The sequence below is a fragment of the Mastomys coucha genome, unplaced genomic scaffold (genome assembly GCF_008632895.1).
Source record: "Mastomys coucha isolate ucsf_1 unplaced genomic scaffold, UCSF_Mcou_1 pScaffold12, whole genome shotgun sequence".
Lineage (NCBI taxonomy): Eukaryota > Metazoa > Chordata > Mammalia > Rodentia > Muridae > Mastomys > Mastomys coucha.
The window spans coordinates 32603455-32630848 of NW_022196894.1; the positions used below are offsets into that span (position 1 = coordinate 32603455).

At 49.2% G+C, this 27394-nt stretch overlaps 1 protein-coding gene across 4 annotated transcripts in view; it reads left to right on the plus strand.

Annotated features, from left to right (window-relative positions):
- Nucleotides 1–27394, plus strand: part of Mylk (myosin light chain kinase) — a 250011-nt gene that overhangs the window by 148687 nt on the left and 73930 nt on the right. For all 4 annotated transcript variants that reach the window (XM_031363765.1, XM_031363764.1, XM_031363763.1 and 1 more), the window contains exons 12-16: nt 9937–10074; nt 11848–12045; nt 12664–12913; nt 18925–18996; nt 19447–20600. In XM_031363765.1, coding sequence (XP_031219625.1) covers nt 9937–10074; nt 11848–12045; nt 12664–12913; nt 18925–18996; nt 19447–20600 — 1812 coding nt within the window. The remainder of the gene's footprint in view (nt 1–9936; nt 10075–11847; nt 12046–12663; nt 12914–18924; nt 18997–19446; nt 20601–27394) is intronic.

Consider the following 27394-nt stretch of genomic DNA (forward strand, 5'->3'; position numbering starts at 1 on the left):
GTGTGTGTGTGTGTGTGTGTGTGTGTGTGTGTGTGTGTGTGTGTTTAGAGGGTCTTCAGATGAATGATGGGGAACTCTGGCGTGTTCACCTGACACCAGGGTGTTGGGAAAGCTGGGGAGGGCTGCATGGTTGCCCATCTAAGTATGTCTTAAAGCAAAAGGAGAAAAGCTACAGCATTAGCTCCATCAGGACCCTTGGATCTGCTGTCAGCAGCCCAGTGAGTGAGTGCCCTCCTGAGTGGGGGATATGCTGGCCTGGCCAAGCCACACTGAGGCTCAGAACCATAAATGGAAAACAAGACAGACACAACCACACTCGCCCCGATGCAGACTTCCCTGCACAAGGCTGGCAGAGGAAGCCTGGCACAGTGACATTTCTGGCACCGGGCCCCAAGGTGCTTTAGAGGGTCCAAGCATTATCTTGCGCCATCATCAGCTTTGGAGTTATTGTGACTTTCTTAGCAGCTGCTTTGGCTCCAGTCCCCCTGGGAGTTGTTAGGAGACCTATTCCCTCCTGCCTCGATTGCTGCTCCGTCCTGCCCTAAATCTACCCAGGTCCAGTTCTGTCCCTCTCAGTGTGTCATGGTGGAAAGTGTGAATACAAAGCCAGCTGCCTGACCTGAATTCCATTCACCACTTCCTAGTCTTGCCATGGGTTGTCGACTCTCCAGGTACCACCTTCCTCTATGTGACATGGGAGCCCTGGCACATGGGGACTAAATAGATGGATCATGCTTTGTCCATAGACCATAGAGTACTCCATATGTGCCATGATGCTGGCTGTCCAAACTTTAAACAAGAATATCCCAGGAAAAGGTCGGGCGGTGGTGGTGCATGACTTTAATCTCAGCACTTGGGAGGCAGAGGCAGGTGGATTTCTGAGTTCGAGGCCAGCCTGGTCTACAGAGTGAGTTCCAGGATAGCCAGGACTACACAGAGAAACCCTATCTTGAAAAACCAAGAGAGAGAGAGAGAGAGAGAGAGAGAGAGAGAGAGAGAATGAAAGAATTGATCTGCTGAAGTATTATCTGTCTGCTAGGTAAAGAACAGGGAGGATTGGAAGTTCAAAGTCAGCCTAAGCTCTACAGCTCCAAGTGAGAAACATGAGCCATTGATTGAGAACGACTTCAGACCATGGGCTCCTATGCTGCACCTCAAAGCTCTGACCACAAGAGGTCGCAGTGGGGCAATGCATTACCCTCCACTTGCCATTATTTCCTGTGAGGAGCCGATTCTGTAGCCACTGAGCAGTACCCCCCAGGTCTTTCTGAGACTTGGGCAAATTCTATGCTGAAGGGAAGGCATAGAGACCCTTTCTCATCTCTTTAGCACTGGTCAAAGTTTGGCAATCTTTCAGAGCACTGGCCCAGCCTTCGGTCTACTCTGCTTGTCTCTGTAGTTCTAGTCCGAAAGCCTAATTAGCTCTCTCAGATGTCACTTTCTCCCGGAAGCATTCCCTGCTCACCTCAGAATAAGGCCTGTGAACACCTTGTGTCCCTTGTGCACTGACTTACGTAGAATCTTTGCTGAGTACCTATATTCATCTGGTCTGAGGATGCTGTGAGACACGGGTCCGACAAAGGCCCCACCCTTGCCCGGCTTGCCCTCTGATGGAGACAGAGGCAGCAGTCAAGACCAGGCTTAACATCACATCCGATACTTGCTCTTACGGAAATGAATAGAGGTTGGTGCTTGTTTACATCCTTGCATCCTGTGCTGGATGTTGCCTAGGCAGGCAGCACAGCCAGCGTTCAGGTCCTGGGGTAGGAGCAACCCCAGCCTACTCGAGATGCCACTGTGGCAAGAGCTGGGTGAATAGACTGCCTAAACATTGCTGGAGGGTGTTGTGTCCTGCAGGCCCTCAAGGGTTAAGGAATATTGCTCTGATGGCTTGTTTAAGCATGCAGTCTTTCTGTAGGGAGACCCCTTGTCCTCCTGATACTGTAGCACAGGGCCTGTCCTGTGAGCCCCTACGAGCAGGTGAGCAGTGACAGAGAGCAGTGAGGTTGGCAAGCCTTCCCCACATGCGGGGAGGCATTACCTCAGCTTCTCCCGTCATGGAAGATCTCAGTGCTCTAGCATGAAGAGACCTGTGAATTATCTCTCAACAGCCCCTCATCAAATTTGCCTATTTCCCCCATCATTAACCAGGCAACATAGTCTTCTCTCCCCATCAAAAATGGATGAATCCAAGTTCCTTCAGTGTCCTGGAAGGTCTGGAAACAGTTTAATAACTCCCTGTATTATCAGGTCTGAGTCCTGGGCAGGAGACTTCCTTAGGCTAGGATATTTTCAAATTATAACCCCCCCCACACACACACACACATACCTACACACATAGTATATATGTCAAGGCTAAATTCTTCAGCAACAAGATGAATTACTAATCTGCTAATTGTACCTATTTTGACATAATTTCTCCACTAATGGTTTGTTTGTTTAACTAAAGGCATGCTGGGTTCGGTAAAAAGAAGAAAATCTGAGATGAATTATATTTTATAAAGACATTTGCTAGAGGGTTTGTTAGAAGAGGAGTTCCTAATGAGGAAAACAGGCCCTTCCAAGGCAACCAAGTTCTTGACTCTGGACACCTAGGCATGTGGCCGCTCCCAGCCTCCTCCTCTGCTTGTTCCAACTATGTACATGTAATTTAGGCCTTATATCATCTGTCTGCTGGCATTAGTCATGGACCCTGCCCTCTGTCAGCTGAGCACATTGGCAACCTTTCTAACCCTTATACTGGCTAAAGAGAGACTCCTTGAAGGAGGGCAAGCAGCATTGTCTGTAGCCTGTTTTTTTAAAACTCTCCTGAGAACCTCGGTCCGCCTGAGCACCTGCTCACAGCCTTTGAAACTTAAGCTAAGCAGTGAGGTAAGCGGAGTCAGTGGACCCCCAGCTTTTCATTTTCTACAGACTGGGGCCTTCACACTGCAAGGAGGCGTGCAGGCCAGGATGTGTGCTTCTGGTACGGAGCTCAGAACTAGAGCCTCCCTTTACTGATTGGACAATTATAGAGGCTCGTTACTGTCCAGTTTCACAGCCCTTTGCGGACCATAGGGCCCCCATTTCCTGGCTCACAGACCTTGACCAAAAATACCATCCAGAATGAAAGCCTTGTGTTCCCAGTGGCAAAATATGCCCCAGTTAGGACAGCCCAACAGCGGTGTAGTTTCCAGCCCTCGCTGGCAAAGAACCATGTGGGGCTGGCTGTTGTGCCTGCCTGTTTAGAGTGTGGTTATAACTTCTAAGACTTTAAGAAGGCCGGGGTCGTAGTGGTCTCTGCCTCTCATCTAGCAGCCCGTCATTACTGGTCAGATCTTTTTTGAGATGCCATGCATCTTGTCCCTTTTGCTCCCTTCCCATTTGCTTCTTCAGTTCTGAGAAGTCAGCAGGAGGAAGAAAGGCCAAAAATGCCATCAAAGCAGTCCTCGAGCTGACTGACTGTCCAAGAGGTTCTGTCGGGTGAGGAGACAGACTTTTGTTGAAAGGGAATTCAGATACCTCCCCAGGGATTTCCAGCTTGCCAAGCATCCTGGAAATGGGAAGGGGCTGGGCTGCCTTCCTGCAAGGCCAAGAAACCAAGCCCTGGAATGTGGGAGAGGAGGCACTGGTCCCTGATTCAAGGACCATACTGCATTCTGAGCACCAAATAAAAGAAGGGGGAAGATTGGCTGCAGGTGCCCCTCAGTTGGTGATTAATTGAATTTCCACAGAATAGCAGGGTTGAGAGGGAATCTAGTTTGCTGTTGGAATAACATTTTGCATTGTGGTAGCTAAGGAAAATGGTTCATGTTCAAGGACTGAAGAGATCCTTTATGAGTATGCTGTAGCTGTCTTCAGACACACCAGAAGAGGGCATCGGATCCCATTACAGATGGATGTGAGACACCAAGTGGTTGCTGGGATTTGAACTCATGACCTCAGTAAGTGTAGTCAGAGCTCTTAACCCCTGAGCCATCACTCTAGCCCTAAAGAGATCCTTTAGTAGAGCCAAGATGAAGCCCAGCATGTTCACTGAACACACATTTGGATCCAAAAACTCGGGGCTTTGGAAAACAGTAGGCTGGCCAGCATAGGTTGTCCACTGGTAGGGGTAGGGGTGAGGATGGTTTTAAGAAATTCAGAATCGAGTTATTTTTCCTACTAAACTCACAGAACGTTGAGGAAAGACCGTAGAGGGGGAAAGAAGGAAATTTGTTAGAGTGTACCAAGAGACACTGCAGCCAGGACCAGCCACCTAGACGAAGGCTGTGGAAGGTTTGTTACAGCAGGTCCAGGAGGAGCCGAAGGCTTTGCTAGCGCATGTTTAAGGAGCAGCTGGTACTGCTGATTGTACTGAACCAGGCAGGTATACAACTCAATGAGCTGCTTCATCCTGTGGACACTGAATTTTCTCCAAAGTTTTCAGAACGTTGCGTTTGTTCTTGAACTGAGGTCACCATTGGTTGGGATTTTCAAGGGGAGGAGGGTGGACTCTAAAAGGAAAAGTAGGATTGTGTACACAGGTGGCTTGCTGCAGTGCATCTCACAAGAGTTTTCATCTGTACAGCATCATTTTCACATGCTGCTGAGCTATTTTATCAGCAGCCCATCCTTGGTCATATTTCCTGTCCTCTCCAGGACAGGCTGAGTGGAATAGTGTGGCACACAGGAACCAAAAACCAGAGCAACAGAAAAATTCGCCATGGAGTCTTAGACTAGTGAGTTATGGAGCTGGCACTTCTAGACTCTAGAAAAGCAGCCTCTCCTCTCCAGCTTGCTCTCAGTGTGAGCAGGAAACACAGCTGTGAGAAAAGCTGGGGGTATATTTAGTCTAACCCCACTGGAGCTGGATACAGTGCATCCACTCCTGGCCCCAGTAATCATGTCTTTGGAGTCTGTGTACTGTGGGAAGGCCAGTGCCCGCCTTCCAGATGAGGAAGGCTGGAGATCTCTCACCCCTGGGCATGCGCACAGTATTTGGGTAGAGTCTTAGTTAGGATTGTACTGCTGTGAACAGACACCATGACCAAGGCAAGTCCTATAAAGGATGACATTTAACTGGGGCTTCTTGCAAGTTCAGAGGTTCAAACGTCCATTATCCTCAAGGAACATGGTGGGATCCAGGCAGGCATGGTGCAGGAGGAGCTGAGAGTTCCACATCCTCATCTGAAGGCAGCTAGCAGAATAGTGGCTTCCAGGACTAGGATGAGGGTCCTAAAGCCCACACCCACAGTGACACACCTACTCCAACAAGGCCACACCTACTCCAACAGGGCCACGCCTTCTAATAGTGCCACTTCCTGGGCCAAGCATATACAGACCATAATAGGTAGTATTTGGGTGACCTGCCCTGGTTTTAGATCCCCAGAGAGAAAGCAAGAAGCCTGATCCAGTCCATTGTATCCTCATGCCTCTTGGCTACTGGGCGAGTGCTCCCTCCTGGCCATCCTTCTCTGGCAGCATGGCTTACCTTAACACTCTAAGTACAGTGGGTCGTGGTTGGGACTGGGGATCCAGGAAACTAGTTCAGGCCCCTTTTCTCAGGGTATCTAAAGGAAGCCACTTACTGGGAACCCAAGGCCCTCCCCATTGTCTTAGTCCCAATACAGCCCGTGTTCATTGGAAGGTTGGCCATTTTCTCACCACATGAGAAACTTGGGCTTATTGACTGCTGTTCACTGGCCTGAATTCAGGATCACCATTTCCCACATGATCAATCCCACACCTGCTGGAGGGATTCAAAACAAACAGGGACACCAGTCTGCAGGCTGGAGGACAAATTAATTCCCAACATTCCACTCTTCCTCCCGTTGTCCCTGGAGGACTAAAAGGAAGAAAGAGCTGGTAGCCACTCTGGATCCAAAGCCTGAACGGGTTCCTCTGATTCCTCTCTTGGGGAGGCACAGCAAAGTTCCACTAATTTACTTTGAGATCTGTCCCATGGTCTCTCTAAGCATGGCATCACAGAACTTGCTTTGGGCCCCTTAAAAACAAACAAACCAATCAAATCGTAATCATAAGAAAAGGCTCAGAATCCATGGCTTCTTAGGATACTGATGGGTCCACTGCGTGACTCTAGGCATGCCGGAGTCAGCCAGTTCTCAGGAGACGTCTATAAATGCCGTTGATAGTAAGTGTGGACAAGGTCGATTTAGGGTGGTTCAATTTGCGATTTTCAACTTTATATCAGTGTGAAAGCTATTTGATCGAAACCCACTTCAAATTTAAAATTTTTGAATTCAAGCATTTTCTGAGCTGGCAATGTGAGGTATGGTAAGGAGCAGAAAGACCCAGTCACGATTGTGACCCCAAGATGTCTATCAGCATTGTGACCCCAAGAGCAAACAGCCAGTCTCCTACAGTGAGCTGTGTAGCTGAGCTGCACTACTCTGTAGGACTGGTTTACCAAATGCATTTTCAGCTTATGATACTTTGCTGCTTATAGTAGGTTTATAAGAAACTACTGTAAGCAAAACAAAACAAGCGTTGAGCAGCAAGCATTGTGTCACACTTACTGTTTTCAAGTTCTGTCTTCAAAACTCCCTGAAGCCCTGAAACAACCTTAGAGACAGGTGAGGGTGTGCGGCTTCAGGTAGAGGCAGAGACCTATTTAGGGTCCAGATCTGGCTCCAAGTCCCAGGTTTCTGCCTGTGCCAGCTAGTTTGTTATTGTTGTTTTGTTTTGGTTTTTTTTATTGAGTTGCCACAACCTAGAGTCATCCAGGGAGGTGGTAACCTCAACTGAGAAAATGCCTCCATAAAAATCAACCTGTAAATGACTGATGTCTAGAGAACCCCGCCCACTGTGGGTGGTGCTACCCCTAGGCAAGTGCTCCTGGATGAAATAAGAAAGCACACTAAGCCAGCCTTAAGAACAAACCAGTAAGCAACCGGTTTCTCCATGGCCTCTGCTTCAGTTCCTGCTTTGAGTTCCTGTCCTGACTGTCCACAGTGATGGAGTGCAACCTGAGAGTTATAAACTGAAAAAAAAAAGTTTCCTTCCTAAATTGGATTTGGTCAAGGTGTTTTATCACAACAATAGAAACCTAAGACTAGTCTCTTGTCCAGATCCAGGGCACAGACACGCAGGCCTTAGATCCAGCAATCTGCCATGTTGAGGTGCAACTCTCGCTCCCTCCCCCCAGTTCCTTTCTCAGCTCCCAGGGCAGGTTGGGTGGTGTAAATAGATCCCTAGACTCCAGCAGCCAGGATCCACAGAACAAGGGCCGGAGCGGGTGAGAGAACAGGCTATAGGAAGAACTGAGAGAGAATGACCCAGCCCGGAAGAACCGACAGGCACCAGCAGAAAGTCAAGCAAGTTGGGGTTTGGATGCTCCTGCGGTCCCCAGAAGGAACTCTAGCCCATCTGTATGGAGCTCCGTAGCTTGAGCTGTGAGGCAGAGATGCAGGAACAGGGAGTCCTCAGCAGAGGGGAAAACATTTTGTCCTCCAGCCCTCAGTCTGTGCAAGACAGGAAATTCCTCAACCCTCCAGAGGCAGCCAGCTTTCCTGACCATCGCAGCCCAGGCTACACGAGGTAGATCTGTGTGTTTCCAATACAGGCTCCCTAAGTCCACTCCAGAGCCTCCTGCCAATATTCCTGCAGCAGCTGCACTCCATCAAAAGACAATTCCCATTTTAGAACACTACTCTCACATGAACTGGGGGCAGGGACCAAGAACGCTACCTGGTGGCCAGAGGCGGGACAGAGCAGATCTGCCTTAGTTGCTCTCGAGGCAGGGCTGGGAGAGCTTTGCCTTCTGTGGCCACGGGTAAAAATTAACATGTGAATTGGGCCTTATTCTGGCAGAGAAAACACCCTGGAAACTAACCCCAGAGTCCTAGGGTTTGAAAGAGAAAGTTTGGAATTTGATTCCCTATGGTAGTGGAGACACAACATGCTAGAGACCTTCCTTGAAACTTTGATTTTTAAATTAGAGATTTTATTAATCTGGTTTTTGTTGTAACAAATACCCAAAGACGGATACTTTGTAAAGTAGAGAGGTTTATCCTACTAGCTCTAGAGAGTTCCTAGCTCTAGAGGACAGAAAGCATGGCACAGATCTCTGCAGGGGTCTTCATGAAAGCTTCATGCTCTATCCTGTCATGGTTGAGAAGCACTAGAAGTTGGTACACCTGTGATAGCATGTGCTGAAGACCGCCGATGCAGGTTCCAGACTCACTTTAGAACACTACTCTCACATGAACTAATCCAGGTCTATGAAACCCAACTCACTCTTGAGAGAACTAAAGAACTTTACTAGTCTCTTGAGACAGACACTAATCCCTTTATAGGGGTGGTGTCTCCCTAACCTAATGACCTTTTGGAGGACCCCTTTCTAGTGCCTTCATATTGAGAGTGAAATTTCAACGTGACTCCCAAAGATCATGTAGAACGTTTGCCTATCTTGGACGCTGATTTGATACCGACTACTACAAACAAACAGAAAGTAATAACTTGTTGTTTGCCCTGTTTTAGTTCAAACCATAGCACCTGCCTTACTAATCCCTGTAGTGCCGGGGGTGTGGGGGGGAACCAACAATAACAGCAAAAAGCTACAGGAGAGGCTAAACACTAGGCAGCCTGGGGTTTGTCGTGCATGTGAGGCAGACAGCGCCTTACCTCCTGGAGACTGGTTGAAGCCAGCTTGGGGGAGGATGGCAAGAGTACAGAAAACCCCTTCTATGAAAAGCTATTTCCTCAGAGCTGAGAGGGAGGAGATGGACCAGGCCTGCACCCAGAGAGCTGTCCTGGTCTTCATTCTTTATTAGCTAGCACGCTACCTCTGTCCCTTTCCCAGATTTTACTGAATTATTATGAAGGTGCAGTAAGCTGCGTGTATTTTAGGAGTTTAACTTAAATGAGTTTTTGGGAGACATGTTAATATCCGTGAAACATTTACCCTGACCTAAAAAGTGAACATCTCTGCTTCTCTTAAGCATTGCTTACTGCTCTTTTCTAATCCACTCCCACCCCCTGCCACAGGCACCCACTGTTATGATTTCTGTCTCTTTAGTTTGGTGTGTGTGTGTGTGTGTGTGTGTGTGTGTGTGTGTGTGTGTGTGTGTGTGTGAAAGAGAGGGAGGGGGGAGAGAGTCAGAGAAAGAGAGAGGGAGAGGGAGAGGGAGGGGGCTGTAGGATGAATCCAATGCTTTACTACACACGTGAGACTATTGCTCTATCACTGAGTCACATCCCACCCTGTAGTTTTGCTTTGTTTAGCTGGGAGGTGACCTTACCCTAAGCTGGCTGGCCTCAGACCCACCGTTCTCTTGCCTCCTCTGCGTAGGGATTATAGGTGTGTGTGGTCATATCCAGCTTTAGTTTATTTTTCAAAAAAAGAAGGAATAGTAGGAGGAAGTGAGCTTGGGAGTATAGTTTGGTAGTAGCACATGTGTTTATGTTTGAGATCCTGGATTTGATACCCAGCACTGAGAAGGGATAGGAAGGGTAGAAAGGAGGAGAAGGAAGAGAATTCAGCTGCTTTCTGTAAGTGTTGTGTGTATGCATCATGTCTGGCAAGATTCAGAAGAAACTGAGCATTGTCACTGGGGAGACAGTGCCAGGGAGCCAGGTTGGAAGGGAGACTTTAAACAGACCCTTCAGTATCTTTTGGATTCTGTACTACATAAGCGTATCACTTAATTCAAAAGAGTAAAAAGAATTTAAGAGGAAAAAGTCTTCATGAAGATGCCCAGTGTGAGCTTCCTCGCTAAGGTCCTTCTGAGGAGTCACACTTGTTTGCACAGGACTCTGTAGCACTTCACTGTTTAGTCTATGCTGTCAGACCTGAGCATTGTCATGCTTGGCAGTGACATGGGACATAACTTGTTCCCAGTGATCTCCAAGAGCCTCTCAACATGCATCAGACCTGAGCTTCAGCAGAGCTCTGGCGTCTAGTGTGTTTGTGGAGTGCCTGAATGTTTCTCTCCTGTTCTTATGTCTACCACACAGAAAAGAAAGGTGAAGGAGAGAGAGAACACCATCTGTCCCCAGCTCCCAGCAAGCCCATCGCACCCATCTTCTTGCAGGGCCTCTCCGACCTCAAAGTCATGGATGGAAGCCAGGTCACTATGACAGTCCAGGTGTCAGGTCTGTCCAGATAGCTCTGTCCTTGGGGTATATAAGAGAATGATCATGTGACAATGAGTATTGCTCCCAGATGCCCAGAAACCCACCATGGATCCATCAGCAGGGGGTATATGTCTCTTGGCTTCTCTCTTCTGATATCTGGGTAGCATTTTGTAGATTCAGGGTTATATGGTCCAGGGGAAGAAGATGATTAAGATTAACGTGGCCAGTTCCGATTGAATGTTTAGGGGGTTTGTTTGTTTGTTTTGGGTTTTGTTTTTGTCATTTGTTTGGTTTGCTTTGGTTTTTATTTAGTTATTTCATTTTTGGATTTTAATGCCTTAAAATCCAAAACTCTTTTTTTTTAATTAGTACATATTTCAACTCTTTTTTTTAAATTAGTACATATTTGCTGTGGAAATCAATGTGTTCCACAATTACATCTTATTCAAAAGTATTACATACTTTAGCCACATTTAGTCATTACCTTTCCTGGCCTCCTACCGGCCCATTTCCATTTCCCAAATAGTGTCCCTTCCAGTTTTGAGTCATATGAGGAACAAAACAGGGGTGTCCAGTCTTTCCCTTCTTAATTTCATAGTGATTGAAATCCTAGCAAGTGAGGTAAGGCAAGAGAAAGAAAGAAAAAGGCTACAGATAGGAAATGAGAAAGTCATATTATCCAATTTGCAGACAATATAAGCCTATACTTAAAAGACCGTAAAGATGTTCTGAAATGTTTTAAATAGTGCAGAAAGATTTTTTTATTTTTATTTTATTTTTATTTTTTTATTTTTGGTGAGGATCTTTCAAGCCTCAGATGCTGTCTGAGTTGCTCTAGTGAGACCCTAAGGTAGAAAGGAGATGATCAGAGATCCTTCAAAAATGGACAAAGAAAAAGGCTTACACCAAGACCAAGCTTTTCTGGCCCTTGCTGGGAGCAGCAGGAGAAGCTCACAAAGTCCCACAACCACGCTCATGGCAGAGTAGACATGAACACCTTTGGGTGTATCTCTGGTTCTTGGTTCCTAGCAGTGCCTCTGAAAACTGGGAGTACCCATCTCTGGCTTCCTCTTCCCTCTAGACCTATAAACATACTAAATATGAACTGCGAGAGGACCAGAGGACTTGTCCTTCAGAGGATGGAAGCTTTTTCCATGATACTCCCAGAGAGAGGCTTCACAGAGAATTGGAAGAGATAAGAGACATTCTGCACATGGCCTCCTGGCATGCGGAGTCTGACCCATGCAGACAAATGGCCGTTTGCTCACTCTTACATATCCCTAGGGGCCTCATCCCTCTGGAAGCAGAGCCTTGTGGTCAGCTTTCAGATCTAAAGAAGCCCTCACACGGTCATTGATCTGTACTCCTAACACATTCCAGGAGCATAGCCTGGCATTGCTTGCTACACACTGAGAACCATGTTTAGAAATCATCTGCAAGCTGAGGTCCTGGGACCACACTTGTGTGGCAGCCCAGTGCTTATAGAGCTTTTTCCAGTGACTGCCTGCAAGGGAGCTGCCATGGAGTCTCTATGTGAGGTGGGGCAGGGCAGAGAACACCTTCAGGGCTAGGTGTTCTTTTTGTGCTCTAATGCCATTCTGGGGGCAGCTAGCAAAGACTGGATTGGCTCTGTTATTTCTCCTAACAACCCTATAAGGCACAGCATGTAAGGAAACTGAGGCAGAGACTTTGGTAGCATGGTTAGCAGAGTATTAGCATGTTAAGTGCACAGTTGCTTCCTGGCTAGGGATGCCCCTCTCTGACAACGTCCTGTTGCTATTCTGTGTTCAGGGAACCCACCTCCAGAAGTCGTGTGGCTCCACGATGGGAATGAGATCCAGGAGTCTGAGGACTTCCACTTCGAGCAGAAGGGTGGCTGGCACAGCCTGTGTATCCAGGAGGTGTTCCCGGAGGACACAGGCACATACACCTGTGAGGCCTGGAACAGTGCTGGGGAGGGCCGCACCCGGGCCGTACTCACGGTGCAAGGTGAAGCTGAGCTGCTTTGAGGGGGTGGGGCTACAACTTCTGCCAAAGCCATTTAGAGATGAGGGAAACACAATAGACTACTCCAGTCTCGCTGCAGCCTCAGAGGCAGATCACTGTCTCCATAGCAAGCTCTTGTAGAATGGGGCTTCCTTCCCTGCTCTCCAAAGTCCCCGCTCTTTCTGGGCTGCTGCTAAGCTAGATGGCATGCTGAGGGGAATCTGTAATAGACCTGATTTGGTATTGATGGTTTGGGATATAAACTACAGTTTGTGAGTCCTTTCTCCTGCAGAAACCTCCTTTTCCAAGGGAAAGGTGGCTAAGCACATACAATAAGTAAAAGTTCTCACCAGTCACATTTGCTGCAGATCATGAGCACCCAGCCTAGGACCCCATATTGTTGGGGCTTATACAACTTCATATTAGTACTATCCTCTGATAATATAACCAATGCAGATTTGCAAGAAGGATTACCATGTCCGCACACCCAGTCCCAGTACTTTCTAGACCCACTGATTCCCTGGTAACACACTGTCTTCCAACATGGTGGAGAATGGAGTGGGTGCCAAGCTCCATGCTGAAGGGCCTCTCTCTCTATTTTTCCCCATTGCCTACTTCCAGAGCCTCATGATGGCACCCAGCCCTGGTTCATCAGCAAGCCTCGTTCGGTGACAGCCTCCCTGGGCCAGAGTGTCCTCATCTCCTGCGCCATAGCTGGAGACCCCTTCCCCACTGTGCACTGGCTCCGGGATGGCAGAGCCCTCTCCAAGGACAGTGGCCACTTTGAGCTGCTCCAGAATGAGGATGTGTTCACTCTGGTTCTAAAGAACGTGCAGCCCTGGCACGCCGGCCAGTATGAGATCCTGCTCAAGTGAGTCTGCCCGTCCTGCCAGCTGTTCTCACACCTGCCCCTCCACCCCCCAGAGTCCTGACTCTTGAGCTAGGACGGGGAAGCCAGAGGAAGCAGCAGCTGATGCAGGTTTATTGAGTTTCTATCTCTGTAGCTTTATTTACTGATGGCCTTGGTGACAGCTTTCCTGCTGGCAAAGTCCTGGGGTGGCACAAGGGCATCATGTGGCGAGAGGAAGAGAATACACTTTGTGATCTTTCTCTGTCTCATCTTTACAGCCACTAGTATTCAATCACAGGGATGTCAACTGATAGATTATCTAGTGTTAGATTTTTCCCCAAGGATCCACCTCTAAATATTATGGTTGGGTTAAGTTTCCACCTTCTTGATACCTCACAATAGACATTAAATTTCAATACATGGGCCTCAGAGGCACGTACTTCCAGGCCACAGCAGCTAAGAGTTGGAAGCCTCTTAGAGATAGTTTAAACCTTTGATGCCTTTTACTACCCAGTTTTGGAAATCACACACCGTCATTCTATATGGCTTTCCTTTAGGAGTGAGCCTCCAAGTGAAACCTTTATTCAAGAAGTGAAGAATCAAAAGTCCACCCTTTGGTAAAAAGCATACCAATGAATTTCATATATTATATTAAACTGACATAGGGGATGGGATGGGTTGGAGCCATGGCTCAGTGGTTAAGAGTACATACCGCTCTTAGCTCTTACCTAGGACCCAAGTTCTGTTTCCAGCACCCACAATGGACAGTAACTCTAGTTCCAGGGAACCTAATGTCCTCTTCTGGCCTCTGTAGACACCTGTACTTACTTCATATACTCACACACAGACATAAGCACATGCACATACATATAATTAAAAGTAGGTGCGGGATGTAGCATGCTTGCCTGGTTGTACAAGGCCCCTGAGTTTGATTCCCCAGAACTGAAAAAAAAAACCCATTCAAATATAAGTTTTAAAATATTTTCTTAATTGCTACAGGGCAGAGCATGGTGCATACTTTTAATCCTAAAACTTGACATGTGAATTTCTATGAGTTTGAGGCCAACCTAGTCTACATAGTAAGTTCCAGGACAGCCAGGGCTATGTAGAGAGGCCTATCTCAAAAAATCAAAACCCAGAACAATAACAACAACAAAAATGCTACAGAAGCTGATGATATAGCTAGTGGTAGACACTTGTGTAGCTTGTGGGGTGCGAAGTATGATGCCTAAAAACAAACACACAAAAAAGAGTAATGTATTAGCTTCTTATCATGTGGCAAGAGCAAAGACTCTGAAAAGGCAGCTTAAGGACTGGTGGTTATTTTGTTTCAGTTCAAGGTACAGCCTATAACAGAGGAGAGGTCACAGCAGCAGGAGCTCCAAACCTCTGCAGTCATGAAAGAGGGAGAAGATCAGTGCTCAGCTGCTTTGCTCCTTTGTATTCGGCCCAGGCCCCCAGCCCATGGGACAGTGCTCCCAGGTCTTCCCAATCATTAACCTCATATAGACAGTCCCCAAGGACAGCTAGGACACGAGGCTTGGCTCTTAAGTGAGTCTAGATATTATCAAACTCATATGAGCCATCACAAAAAATAAATAAATAAAACAACCATAGGGAGATTAATTTTCCCTATTAAAACACTCCATCTCCTAAAACCCTAAGTGAAGCCTAGATTGATGGACAGAATGCCTTCTCTGAGGCCTAAGACTGGCATACATACGTGACTTGTGTATGCGAAGTTGTGACACCCTGAGGGTGGCTAGACATGGCCTAAATGGTGCCTTAGAACCTGGTCACTCCCTTCCTGAACTTTATCAACTCCCCATACTGAGCCCATCATTCAGGACCAGCTCTATAAGCAACATGCTATGGCTTTTACTGCAATGGAATACTGCATCGACAATAAGTCTGAGCATGGGCTTTGTACTCACATCAACCAGCTGTTCCTGCTTCACAAACCACCCCCAAATGCTTAAGTGCATTTTTAAAAATACCCTTTTAAAAAAGAAAGCTGGGATGGAGGGATGGCTCAGCAGTTAAGAGCACTAACTGGTCTTCCAAAGGTTCTGAGTTCAATTCTCAGCAACCACATGGGATCTGATGCCCTCTTCTGGTGTGTCTGAAGACAGTGACAGTGTACTCGCATACATAAAATAAAAATCTAAAACAGAAAAAGGAGAAATAAGAAAGGAAGCTATTATCTCTTAAAGATCTTTGGGTCTGTTCAGAAGTTTTGCCTATACAGGAGAGCTCCGCTGATCTGAATTAGACAGAGGACCCTTTTACAAATACTTGTCATCCCATTCCCATCAGCCATGTGCTTAGACGATGTCTACTGACTCTGCCTTAAGCTCAAGGTCTTAATCAGGAGGGACAAATCTGCCTCCATGATGAGGCGTCTACACCCTTGCTCACTAGGTCAGTACTAGGGCAGAAAGAGACTTACTGTGACTGCTTCAGTCCTTTCCTGGTGAAGGAACAACACTTTGAGACTACACTTGTATTAATCAACTGGATAGCCTATAAGAGATAGGATTTTTTGTCTGGTTTTATCTGGTTTGTTTGGTTTTATGAGATACAGTCTCATATAGCCTCAAACTCGGTATACATAACTTTGAACTCCTGAGTCTCCTATCTCCATCTCCTGGCTTTTTGTGTGATTTTGAAGCAAAAAGAAAGCCTGCGTGTTGGCCAGTGAAAGAGGACTTGGCTGTTAAATGAGCCAAGAGAGAAGGGGGTAGGGAGCACAAAGCAAAGATCTATAGGAAGTCTGCCAGGCCATAGAGGGGGTTACACTGGAAGGGCAAAAGGCAGACTGTCTGGGACCAGCTGGGGACAGTCATAAAATATAGACTATCCCAGCTGGAAGGGAATGCAGAAATTATCTAGACTTCCCATCTAGTAATGAGGGACACCGAGGTCTCAGGTCATTGACAGGCTCATGGCCAAGAGCTGAGCCGAAATTCAAGCCCTTGTCTTTTGACTTCCATCAGATGTTCTTCCATTCTTGCAGCCTATCATCAGGAGTGGCTTTCTATGCACTGGGAACTCATGCTGGCCTCTTCATGCATCCCTTGCCCGATTCCTCAGCCCTCCGGGAGGCCATTGCCTTGGTCTTGGCTCTGTCCCCAGCAAAAATGGAGCAAGTCAGTGGAAAGTTCTCCTGAGGAGTGCATGCCAGGCCTGCCAGGGACCTTGGTCCCTCTCACTACTTTCATCCTGACAAAAGTTAGATCTAGCCCATGGAAGAGGGTCTTTCAAGAAGAAAGGCTTGGGGAGTGGGGCTGGGAGACCACCAAGGGGTCCAATCTGTTCCTGCTAATGTGGAGAGGTGAGCATGGGTGAGTTTTGACCTCTCTTTTGCTGTGCCACCCCCGACCAGGAGAAGAGCCAGCCACACATCGGCTCCAAGTTCCAGCTGAGATGTTAGGAAGCACAGATACTGTCCAGAAAATGAGGTCTTCACCTTTGTATATATATATGAAATCATCCTGTGTGATGGTGATTTGGGGAGGTACCCATTGCAAGGCTTCTAACCAGAGTGTGACTCTCTACTACGGGGCTCAGGAAAGGGGAGCATGTTTGTGGCAGGTTTGCAGCATACAGGGTGACTGCTGTGTCCTGTGTGGCAACATCAAGTCAGGGCCTCAGTCTCAGCTGTTTGTGATGGAGTGTGGGCAATAGTAAAAATGTCTCCAAGATACTGTTCTTGCTGGTGAGGTCACTGGTAGATGGACCCAGGCAAGAGTCTATCTGAACTTTATAGGCTCTAGAAGAACCCATGGCTTGCCTTAAAGGCCCAGTAGAGGTGTTCGTTTTAGGCTTTCAGTATTGTTCCCCCAGCGGCCCAGCCATGGTGTCTCTTCCCCTCACCTGTCTGAAGACGTCAGGGTGGGTGGAGCTAGAGACTAGGCAGGGTTTATCATTGTCCATGGCCCCCACCACATGGACAGATCAAGGCCATGACAAGAGCCCTTACTTGCTTCCCTCCATAGGGATATATAGATAAGAGTAGCTCCAGCTCAGACAGTCCATCTCTGATGCACAGCCTCCTAGAGTGTGGCTAGGGTAAAGTGGGGCCATCTGGTCAGTGTCTGCTCCTGATTTCTATGCCTGGATTTTGTCCTCCTTATGACAAGAGGAAACTTGGAGATAATGTGAGGAAAAAGGAGCTACCAAGAAAACACCCCTTGGGCATCTTGCTCTGTTCCATGCCAGCATCACTGTGAAGTAGAGAAAAAGTAGCTTAACACTGCCCGGTGGGCTGACAGAATCAGAAAACCAGGTAGCATGCTCACAGCCTGGCACTAATGAGCTGCTGGATAGAGATATATATAGCCTGCACTCTTCAGATGCCTTCAATTGGTAGCTTCAAAGAACCCGGGCCCCGAGGAAGGGACAAACTAGAGGGACCGTCAGAGAGGAGAGAGGTATGAGGTCCCAGGAAGGGATCCACATGGTCACAGCCTGGGATAGCACAAAGGTGGAGCAAAGGAGGAGAGGCGGGGCTGGAAGGAAGCAAATTAACCTATCCTTGTTCACATGGGTCCCTACCCGAGGGTGAGGAGCAAATCCACAAGCCCGAGAAGCTAAACCACTCTGTAGGCTGCAAGTGTCTTCCCATGAGGAGATACCAGAACAAGGGAGGTGGGTGTACCGCTGTGGCAGCAGCAGATGTAAGCACACGTCTCCAGACTCAAGACAGAGGTGCCTACCAGGCGCTTCCATACACTTATGTGTGGGTGTCCCCTCCTGTGGTTAAGGCACACATGTATACAGACACACGAAGAAACACGCAAAGATTGCAGAGCAAGGTAGTTCTGATAATAGAGGGCCTGCACACAGGCCACAAGTCGTGTGCGCAGGAGGATCCAGGTCCCAGCCCCTGTCCCTGCTAGTTACCTCTGAGTTCAGGCATACTGTTTAACCTTCACGCACTCCATTGGCCTTATATAAACAGTGCTGCCTCTGAGCTGTTAGAACCATAGACAAAACGAGATGGGTTTTGTGAGGAGGAGGTCCAGAGCTGGCAGCTGGTATGTCTATCATGGGGTCTGGAGAGGTCACTCAGCCCCAGCAGTGATGCTAAGACGATCTAGGCAACTGTGGGACCCGAGAATCCCAGCACTGACTTGCCTCATTCCCTACGCTCTCCAGACCAAGCTGGCATGTTGCAGAGAACAAGGCGAAGCATGTGGCAGTCATGAGGGCTGGAAGGTCCTGGATAAACGCAGTCCTTGGAACCGTAGAAATTATCAATTTAATTCCCAGACTTGCCCCATTATGAGACATCACTTTGAAACACCAGCAGAGGGCAACCTAGAAGGCCAGCCGGCTCAACTGCTTTGAATCCACCAGGCTAGCCATTCAGCCCCCTGCCTGAGAAGAGGGGCCTCAGCCCGTCCATGCACCCCTGGAGGCTGAACAGCTCTGTGCTTGTAACTAATCCAGAGCCCTCCCCACCTGAAGGAGGAAAAGAAAAGGGCCACCCATGTTGGGAGACACACATATTAGGTTTTTAAACACAGAATGTTCTGGTTAATGAAGGGAGGCTGTGGCTGTTTTCAAGGAGAATTCAGCTATTGGAGTAGTGGCTGTCATTACTTTGAGGGAATATAGAGTCAGGTCAGGTCACTGGGCTCTGTGAGCAGGGCCTGTCTGCATAGACAAGAGGCTTCAGCACCACCCCTCAGCAGCCTTTATTCTTGGATTGAATGATCGATTGATAGTGTTAAGGGATTCCCATTTATAGATGCTGATCTTTGCTGCCCTCCCAAATATCCCCCTCCCCTTTCTTTTTAATCTGGAACTGTAAAAATCAAAGTTGACCACAGAGTGAGAGCCCTAGCCTAGATCTAAGTCTGGGATGGAAGCCACAGCTAAGTCTTAGGCCTCCTCCTTCCTCTATGGCCCATCAGCCCACGACCAAGTCTACACTTGCCCTGCACCCCTTCTGGCCCTTCTGGCTGAGTAGGTCCTTTGCCCGGGGAACCTCATAGCTCTTATTGTATTGTCCTTGACTTCATCAGGAACCGGGTTGGCGAGTGCAGTTGCCAAGTGTCACTGATGCTACACAACAGTCCTTCCAGTGTCCCTCAACGGTGAGTGCCCCCAGGAGTAGCCTGGCCAGGTCCCCTGCACATACCCGCCACCCTCTGCCTGTCCCTGAAGCCTGGGGTTGTTTGTGTCCTTCTGCTGAGGCTACCAGAGCCAAAAAGAAAGATTGGAAGGGGATGAAGGAGAGAGGCCAGAAGAAGGCAAAGGAGGGGGTGTGTTTCTTTTTCTTTTCTCTCTCTCTCTCTCTCTCTTTTTTTTTGTACACACCCTTATAAGGCTACTGAAATCATTACCGATATAATAAACCAACTAGGCAAGTGAGTGCCTCTCACCAATGTTCCCTTCTATAAACACAGCCTGGCCGGCCCCCACGTCCCCTTCCCCCTCCTCTCTACCCTCCGCCCTCAGGGATTTGCTCTCCCCTGACGTTTCTGCCTTACCCAGCCCCTTTTCCTGCCTGCTACTTTCTCTTTTTCCTTCACTGGTTATTGCAGGGGGCGGGAGCCTGCCAGCCGTGAGGGCCTCTGTGGTGGAGGAGTTGGTGCTCATGGTGATGGTGACCGTGATGGGACCCTGAGGCTCGCCTGGCCAGCAAGAGGGCAGGGTTGGCCTGGGGAGGAAGACGGAGAAGACGTGAGGGGGCTGTTGAAGAGACGGGTGGAGACCAGGCTGCACACAGAAGAGGCCATCCGCCAGCAGGAGGTGGGGCAGCTGGATTTTCGTGACCTCCTGGGAAAGAAGGTGAGCACCAAGACCGTCTCCGAAGACGACCTGAAGGACATCCCAGCCGAGCAGATGGATTTCCGCGCCAACCTTCAGAGGCAAGTGAAGCCAAAGACAATTTCTGAGGAAGAGAGGAAGGTGCATAGCCCCCAGCAGGTTGACTTCCGGTCTGTCCTAGCCAAGAAGGGGACCCCTAAGACCCCCGTTCCTGAGAAGGCACCACCTCCAAAAGCTGCCACCCCAGACTTTCGCTCAGTGTTAGGTGGCAAGAAGAAGTCACCTGCGGAGAATGGGGGCAACAGTGCTGAGGTCTTGAATGTCAAGGCTGGGGAAAGCCCTACACCTGCAGGCATTGCAGTCGGGGCCCTGAAACCCATAGGCAACGCCAAGCCTGCCGAGAGCCTGAAACCCATAGGCAACGCCAAGCCTGCTGAGACCCTGAAACCCATAGGCAACGCCAAGCCTGCAGAGAGCCTGAAACCCATAGGCAATGCCAAGCCTGCTGAGACCCTGAAACCCATAGGCAATGCCAAGCCTGCCGAGAGCCTGAAGCCCATAGCCAACGCACAGCCTTCAGGGTCCCTGAAGCCCGTAGCCAACGCACAGCCTGCTGAAACCCAGAAGCCCGTGGCCAATGCCAAGTCTGCTGAGACCCCAAAACCAGCTGGGAAAGAAGAAGTCAAGGAGGTTAAGAATGATGTGAACTGTAAGAAAGGCCATGTCGGAGCCACGGGCAATGAAAAAAGACCCGAGAGTCAAGGCTCGGCCCCAGTTTTCAAGGAAAAGCTACAAGATGTCCATGTGGCAGAGGGCGAGAAGCTGCTACTCCAGTGCCAGGTGACCTCTGATCCCCCAGCCACTGTCACCTGGACATTGAATGGAAAGACACTCAAGACCACAAAGTTCATCATCCTTGCCCAAGAAGGTAAATGAGGGCGAGGGTGGGGAAGATGGAAAGCCTACATGTACCTACATGGGTCACTGTCAAGGCATGAGCCTGCAGTCTGCTTGGTAGTCACTTGTAGCCATGGCCTGAGTTGGGATAGCCATCCCTATTCCCCTCACTTACAGGACGGGCTCTCTACTGAGGGGCCCTGGGTCTACACAGGAGCCTACAGTGGATTCGAGCTGGGCATCTGATCCTTGCGGTACATGCTGTGCCTTGATGTCTGTCTGGCAGAACTCTCTCCTGGCACCCTACCCAGGTCTCCTCTGAGCTTACCTTAGGACTAAGTGTTCAGCATCCCCCACCCCCATAGAGAGAGCCATGCTTGCAAACTGGGAGAAGGGGGGCATGAGCTGAGGTTAGCTGGGGACCCTGAGAAGTGTAGGAAATGCCTACATCCTGGTATGGAGCTAGAGGCTGGCATCAGCAATAGCTCAGTCTTGAAAACACTGTGGGTCTGAAGGGAGCTGTGGGCAAGCCAAACCCTTACACAGCCCCAGTGGACCCGCTCACTCAGGACGAAGTTGCTCGCTTCCTAATTTGGATGAGACTTTTGTTTGCTGGTGTTTCACATTCTTGGTTGGGGGGTGGTGAGAGTCCTGCCACCCATGGCCTTTGGGGCCTTGGAGTTCTCAAGCCTGCCAGTTTACACCAGAGAACATGGAGGAGTGAAAGGAGGTTTTCCCCTGACCCTTGTTAGGGTTTATTATCCTTTTACATTTATTTAGTGTGTGTGTGTGTGTGTGTGTGTGTGTGTGTGAGAGAGAGAGAGAGAGAGAGAGAGAGAGAGAGAGAGAGAGAGAGAGAATATGATTGATTATAAGTGTGGGCACACGCTACGAAGTATGTGTGGTTATGTTTGGAGGTGAAAGGAGAGCTGTAGGAGCTTCTCTCCTTCCAGTGTGTGTGCCCCCTAGGATCAAACTCAGGAGGGGAGGTTGGGAGGAAAGCACCTTTACCTGCTGCCAAGTCACCAGCCCTCAGTGTGGCTTAAGATCTTATCAAGTCTTATCAAGAAACTCCTAGGCCAGGAGAGAGATGAGATGAGAGAGATCCCACAGTCCACTGAGGTGGCTAGTGGAGAGACAGGGTCCTGCCTGAGCTAGAGCTGACCCTAAAGGATCACGAAGAAGTTGCCAGGATGTAGCATGTGGCCTTGAGATACTGAGGGAAGACGGTACAGAGGCTGAGTAGACAGGTCTTAGCAAATGCCAGTGCACTGAGGCGCCAGCCCATTCTTCCCCTCCTCTCTCCACTATCCTCTGGTCACTCCCCTCTCTACACACTCATCCCACAACTGCCTACCTCTACAACTCTGGAAGGAGGCATTTATAGATAGCAGCGACCTTATCCCTTACTCCACGATTCAGCCAGTGAATCTAAAGCAGCCGAAACGTGTGGAGTCTAAACGTTGAATGGCCAAAAGGCAAACTGGACATTTTTTTTTTTCAGCAGAGAGAGATTCTGTAATCTTCTGCTAATGCGTTGACAGTAACGTTTTAACACTGATGTCCTCAGGTTGGCAGGGTCTTCCAGGAGGCATCTGTCCCTCTGTGTCTGCTAGTTCTACCCCCATGCTGCCCCTGCACAGGAAGTCTTAGGGCCTCCCACTCACACAAACTAGAAAGCTTGACCAGGAGTGTTTCCCAGGTCACCATGTCCAGTGACCTCTCTGGACAGGATGGAGGACCAAACCCGGGACATGCAAGTGGTAAAACCCTGCATGCTATACTCTCCATGAGTACACCAACCTTGGGAAAATTGGAGTTCAGAAGTGATAGAGGTGGCAGGGCCACCAATGGCCACTTACAGAGTCTGTTCAAATGAGCAGTATAAGATAGACCTCAGCCCTGATCGCAGAAGTGCTCCTGAGCCCCCAGCCACGGGCTGCTCTTAGGCCTGGGTTGCTTGGAGGAATCGTCAGCCACCCAGAGCACAGAGATGCAAGCAACATCATCACCTCCCACAGGGCAGGACTCTGTCCTCAGAGACAAGAGAGACTGTGAGAAGGCAGGTCGGGATTACAGAGAGAGCTCCAAAGCAAACTGCAAACAATACTCTCAGGATTTCAAAATACGAATAGCTTGCTTCCATCAGTGGAGCACCATGTCCAGATGCCATCCTAGACAGTTCCTGTTCCCTTGATTCTCACACTACCAAGTATCCTTATAACAGAGAAGTCAAGTAAACTGCCCACGGTTGCACAGCTCTTAAGCAACAGAGAAAGGAAGAGACCAACCTCCTCCCTACAATGGAGGATAGAGATGTCAAGTGAGCCTCTCTTGCCACAATAAAGGGCAGAGTGCTAGTTCTCAAAATACCAGCCCTGCTCCTGAGCCTGCCCTCACCACAGGGGGAAGTGCATCTTAGGGCTTATCAGCTGTCACTGGAGAGGTCTAGGAGGGCAGCAAGGTGGTGGCCAGAGGTGGAGTGAATCTGCTCCTCATAGGTCTGGCAGCAAGGACATAGGCTCACTGTGACACAGCTGTTGGGGCCACAGAGAGGTCTGAGAGGATGAGTTGCTCCATGCTGGGGACTGAGTGACTGGTAGGAAAGCCCAGAAAGCAGGCCAGACGTGGGTAGCAGGGAAGCTAGCAGTCCACCGGTGGGCCCTGTACAGGGCTGGAGGCACTGAAGGCTGGCTGCTTGCACATGGGCCTATCTGGGCTGTGGGGGCGGGGGGTGACTTGGCCCTGATTTTAGTCCCCATCCTGTCAGAGAACATGTCTAAAAGCAACAGCCAGCCATGCAGTGAGGAATGCAACTCGAGAAGTTGGGTTCTAGGGCCTTGAACTGACTCCTGGCCAAAGACAAGTATGGAGACTGCTCAAGAGATCAGGGGGCATGGTGGCGAGGCCCAGCCTGCCAAGGTGAGCATGGCCACAAAGAGAAAGAATCCAGGGCAAGAAGTACTGACATCTGCCATAAAACCTGTAGCCCGCATTGAAGGGCAGAGTGATGGCTGGGGCTGGGGAGAGAACAGGGAGGTGGAGCACACAGTAGGATGTTGTCACTGGAACTAAGGGAGTCCGAGTCCATGATTTGAGGTGATGAGCAGGGGGGAAGGGCAATACCCATCTTCCTGTCTCCTAGCACCTCCCCCACCAGCACCCCTGATTACACTGACCCCCCCCATCCAGGCTGTCTCTCCCTTTATCAAGATTCACTTCCTCTAGGACCCCTTCTTAGACCCCTGTCACTTTAGTTGAGACACCCAATGGACACATGGATCTCAGAGCTCCCACTGCTAGGGAATGCCTGTGTTAAGTATCCAGGAGCTCCTCTGCCGAGCCCCACAGCCTGCAGGACAGGATCACACCAACCCACTTTAGTGCTGAGGAAATCCCAAACTGAGGTGTGATGGCCATTGGTGAGATTTGACCACTGGGCAATTCTTAGAGTCAAGTGGAAGTGGCTTTCCTCCTCTTGGCACGCAGAGCTGCGGGATGCCCGTGTTCAGGAGACCATCAGCTGAGCCTCCCTTCCTCCACCCATTTTAGCTATGGGGAGACAATGACCCTGGAGTCCAGGCAGGGCTGAGGTGGTATAAAAGAGCCTTTATCTCTAAGAGCTGCTTCCTGCCTCCAGGCCAGGCTTCCCCTAGCAAAACATTTCTCCCAGTCTAGTAAAGACGCTTGGTTTTTGTTGCTGTTGTCAAGAGATGATTCATTTTTTATTGCCTTCAGGGTGGAATCCTGCGAAGGCTTTTTCAATCCTGTAAAAAGCTCATTCCACAAATTATATAGCGCCTCCTGTCTATGCAACCCCTTGGCTTGTATGTAGAACCCATTTAAAGAGCTCGGAATGCGTATATTATTTCTGTTTTTTATTTTTCCAGCAATACATACAAACATACATTATTGATTATGTGTCCGTGACCTTGTCTTGCATAGATCCAGATCCCCTGCTGTGGAAATAACCCCAACTACTTTTTATTGCAGTGGCATTTCAGACGTGGTTATTGCTCTCTGAGATAGCATGGGAGACAGGGTGTGTGATTCAGCAATGGCCTTGAAGTGGGCTTTGTGGCTACCAGTGTGCTTAGATGCCTGGGGAACCCAGGAGAGGTGCAACTAGAGCTAGGGGCTTAGAGGTGACACAGAGGACACTGTGCCCAAGGAAGGGACCCCAGGTGAGTGCTGGTCAGAGGGAGGGCAGGTCAGGGAGGCTCACAGAATAATCAGGAGCCTGGCAACCCCTCACCCCAATCCTAACCCTTTCTTTCCCCTCTCCACTCCCACTTGGGAAAGAGAAGCTGGGGGGGGGGGGTTAGTCTTCAATCACAGAAGAGTGACTCCTCAGCCAGGATGGGCTCCTGGCAGAGCTTCGGAACCACTCAGTAGATAGATTCCTGCTTCCCATCCCCCCCTCACTCCCTCAACTCCCCAGCAGGCTGACAGGCTGAGGATTCTATTAAAAAAAATTGCTGGGAAACAGTTTTCTTCTGGAGGTCAAGAATGAGCCGTCCCACAGGAAATACCAGATTCTTCATCTGGGGTAGCCAGCCTCCAAGCCTGCCCAGTGTTCCTCCAACCCACGCATACATGTGGCCATGGTCAAGCTCTGCTGAGGCTTTAGAGAGCTGGGGAAGAGGTGGGGGTCTCTTTCAGATCCTCCACTGCCCTTCCAGCCATCACCCTGTCATTCACTGTGCCTGTCATTTAAGTTCCAGGCCAAAGGCAGCTGGGGAACCAAAATAAAAAACAAACAAACAAAAACTAAACAAAACAAAACAAAAACCAACAAGGAATGAGACAGGCTATCACTTGGGGATGAGGGAATGGACTATGTCCTCCCAGACCAGGGAAATCCAGAAGTGAGTGGGTTTCCTCTAAGCCTGTCTTTCAGGCCAGGCATCACCCTAACATCCTCCTATCCAGCCAGATGGCTGGAATGGCTGCCCTTACTCCCCTGTCCCTGTGCCTCCCAGTTCTCACTCTCATGCCAGACTTTCTCTATCTCCAGCCAAAATCCTTTCTGATGTAGTTGGGAAGATGATGGTGGCCCACTGTCCTCACCATGGGAAGATAGGGCCAGGCCTGTTCAAGAGCTGAGGAGGAGGAAGGGAGCACAGATCAGCTATCCTATCCCAGGAAGCAGTGTAGGCTTTCCAACTCTCTAGTGAGGTCCTGAGGGCCCCCGCTGATACCATCCTTGCTTTCTGGGTCTCCTGGCATTAGCTTTGTATAACCAGATTATCTTAGTTGGGGTTTCTGTTGCTGCAACAAAACACCATTAACCAAAAGCAAGTTGAAGAGGGAAGGGTTTATTTAGCTTACACTTCCACATGGCTGTTCGTCAGCAAAGGAAGTCAGGACAGGAACTCAAGTATGAAAAGGCCATGGAGAGATGCTGCTTACTGGCTTGCTCCCCATGACTTGTTCAGTCTGCTTTTTTTATAGAACCCAGCCCAGGGATGCCACCACCAACAATGGGCTGGGCCCTCCCCCTTTGATCACTAATTTAAGACAATGTCTTACAGCTGGATCCTTTGGAGGCATTTTCTCAATTGAGGTTTCTTCCTCCCTGATGACTCTAGTCTGTGTCAAGTTGAGATAACACCAGCCAGTATACATAATTTGAGCTAAAAAGGTTCCTCTGAGAACAGTGCCCATTTATCTTGTCCCACACTCCCATAAACTTGGAATGTATACAGCTGTCTTCCAGTGCCAGTGGTCTAGGGGCTGTATAACAGGTAGCTTATAGGCAGCGGGATGGACATGTCCCTGTCATTCTAGTGTGGTGGTCAGTGCACTGACACTGGGTAGCTAGGGCAGGATGCCATGTGAGGGGCTTATTTATTCATCTCAAGGTAGGGCCTTAGCAGATGGCTGCACTCCATTCTTAGATGACTTTCCCCTACAAGTCAGAAAGTTCTCCTAAAAGAGGACTGACTGACCGTTCTGGGGATGAGGGAGAGCTGGGTGGGGAAGAACCAGATCCTGAACTTTGTATATGCTCAGCCTGCCTTCCCACTGTCTGCTTCCAGGCCCCCAGAGGTGTGTCTCAGGCAAGGATAGACCTAAGTAAGGGCTGTAAGGAAAGAGGCCATCTTCACCCTTCCCTGAGGGGCCAGAAGACCCAGCCCTGTAGGAAGGCTGTCCTAGGGGTCTCTCCTTTGTCCTTGTCTTCAGCCATAACACCCTTCCTAAAAGGCCATTTGCCACAGTCACAGAACACAGCCGGTAACTGTTGAATGAAGGTTCCTACCCACTCCCACTCACCTGTTCACTCAAAATGTCCTTTACCTTGGGCTGGTCAGATGTTTTATTGGGAAAATGAGCTGCAAGTGGGGAAATGGGACCCAAGTTTAACCCCTGCACCCCCATGGTGGAAGGAGAGAGCCACCTGCTGGAAGTTATCTCTGACCTTCACACACACATCACGGCCAATGCACGGGTTTGTGTTTGCTTGTTTGTTTGTTTTGTTGTTTTTAAAACTCTCTTTACTCAGCAGTGTCCCCAACGCCACTGCCAGGAGACTCCTTCCTTGTCACTATCCCCCAGAAGACTGTGTCTGGGCTCCTTATGCTCTCTGTAAGGGGCAGGCCATGTCACTCTGCTCCCCCCACCCCCCTCACTCGTTTCCACTGACAAAGGCCCCTTCTCTCTCCTTCTTCATCGTCCTAAAAGAGCCCTCCAGTGGTGGAAGAGGTCCCAGGAATCCACTCTTTTGGGGTCGGTCATCAACAGAGAGTTTGCGGGATTCCCACTGGGCCTCTGGTCTGAGAAGGGGCTTGTGAAGACACCTGCTGCGCCTCAGACACCAGGCCC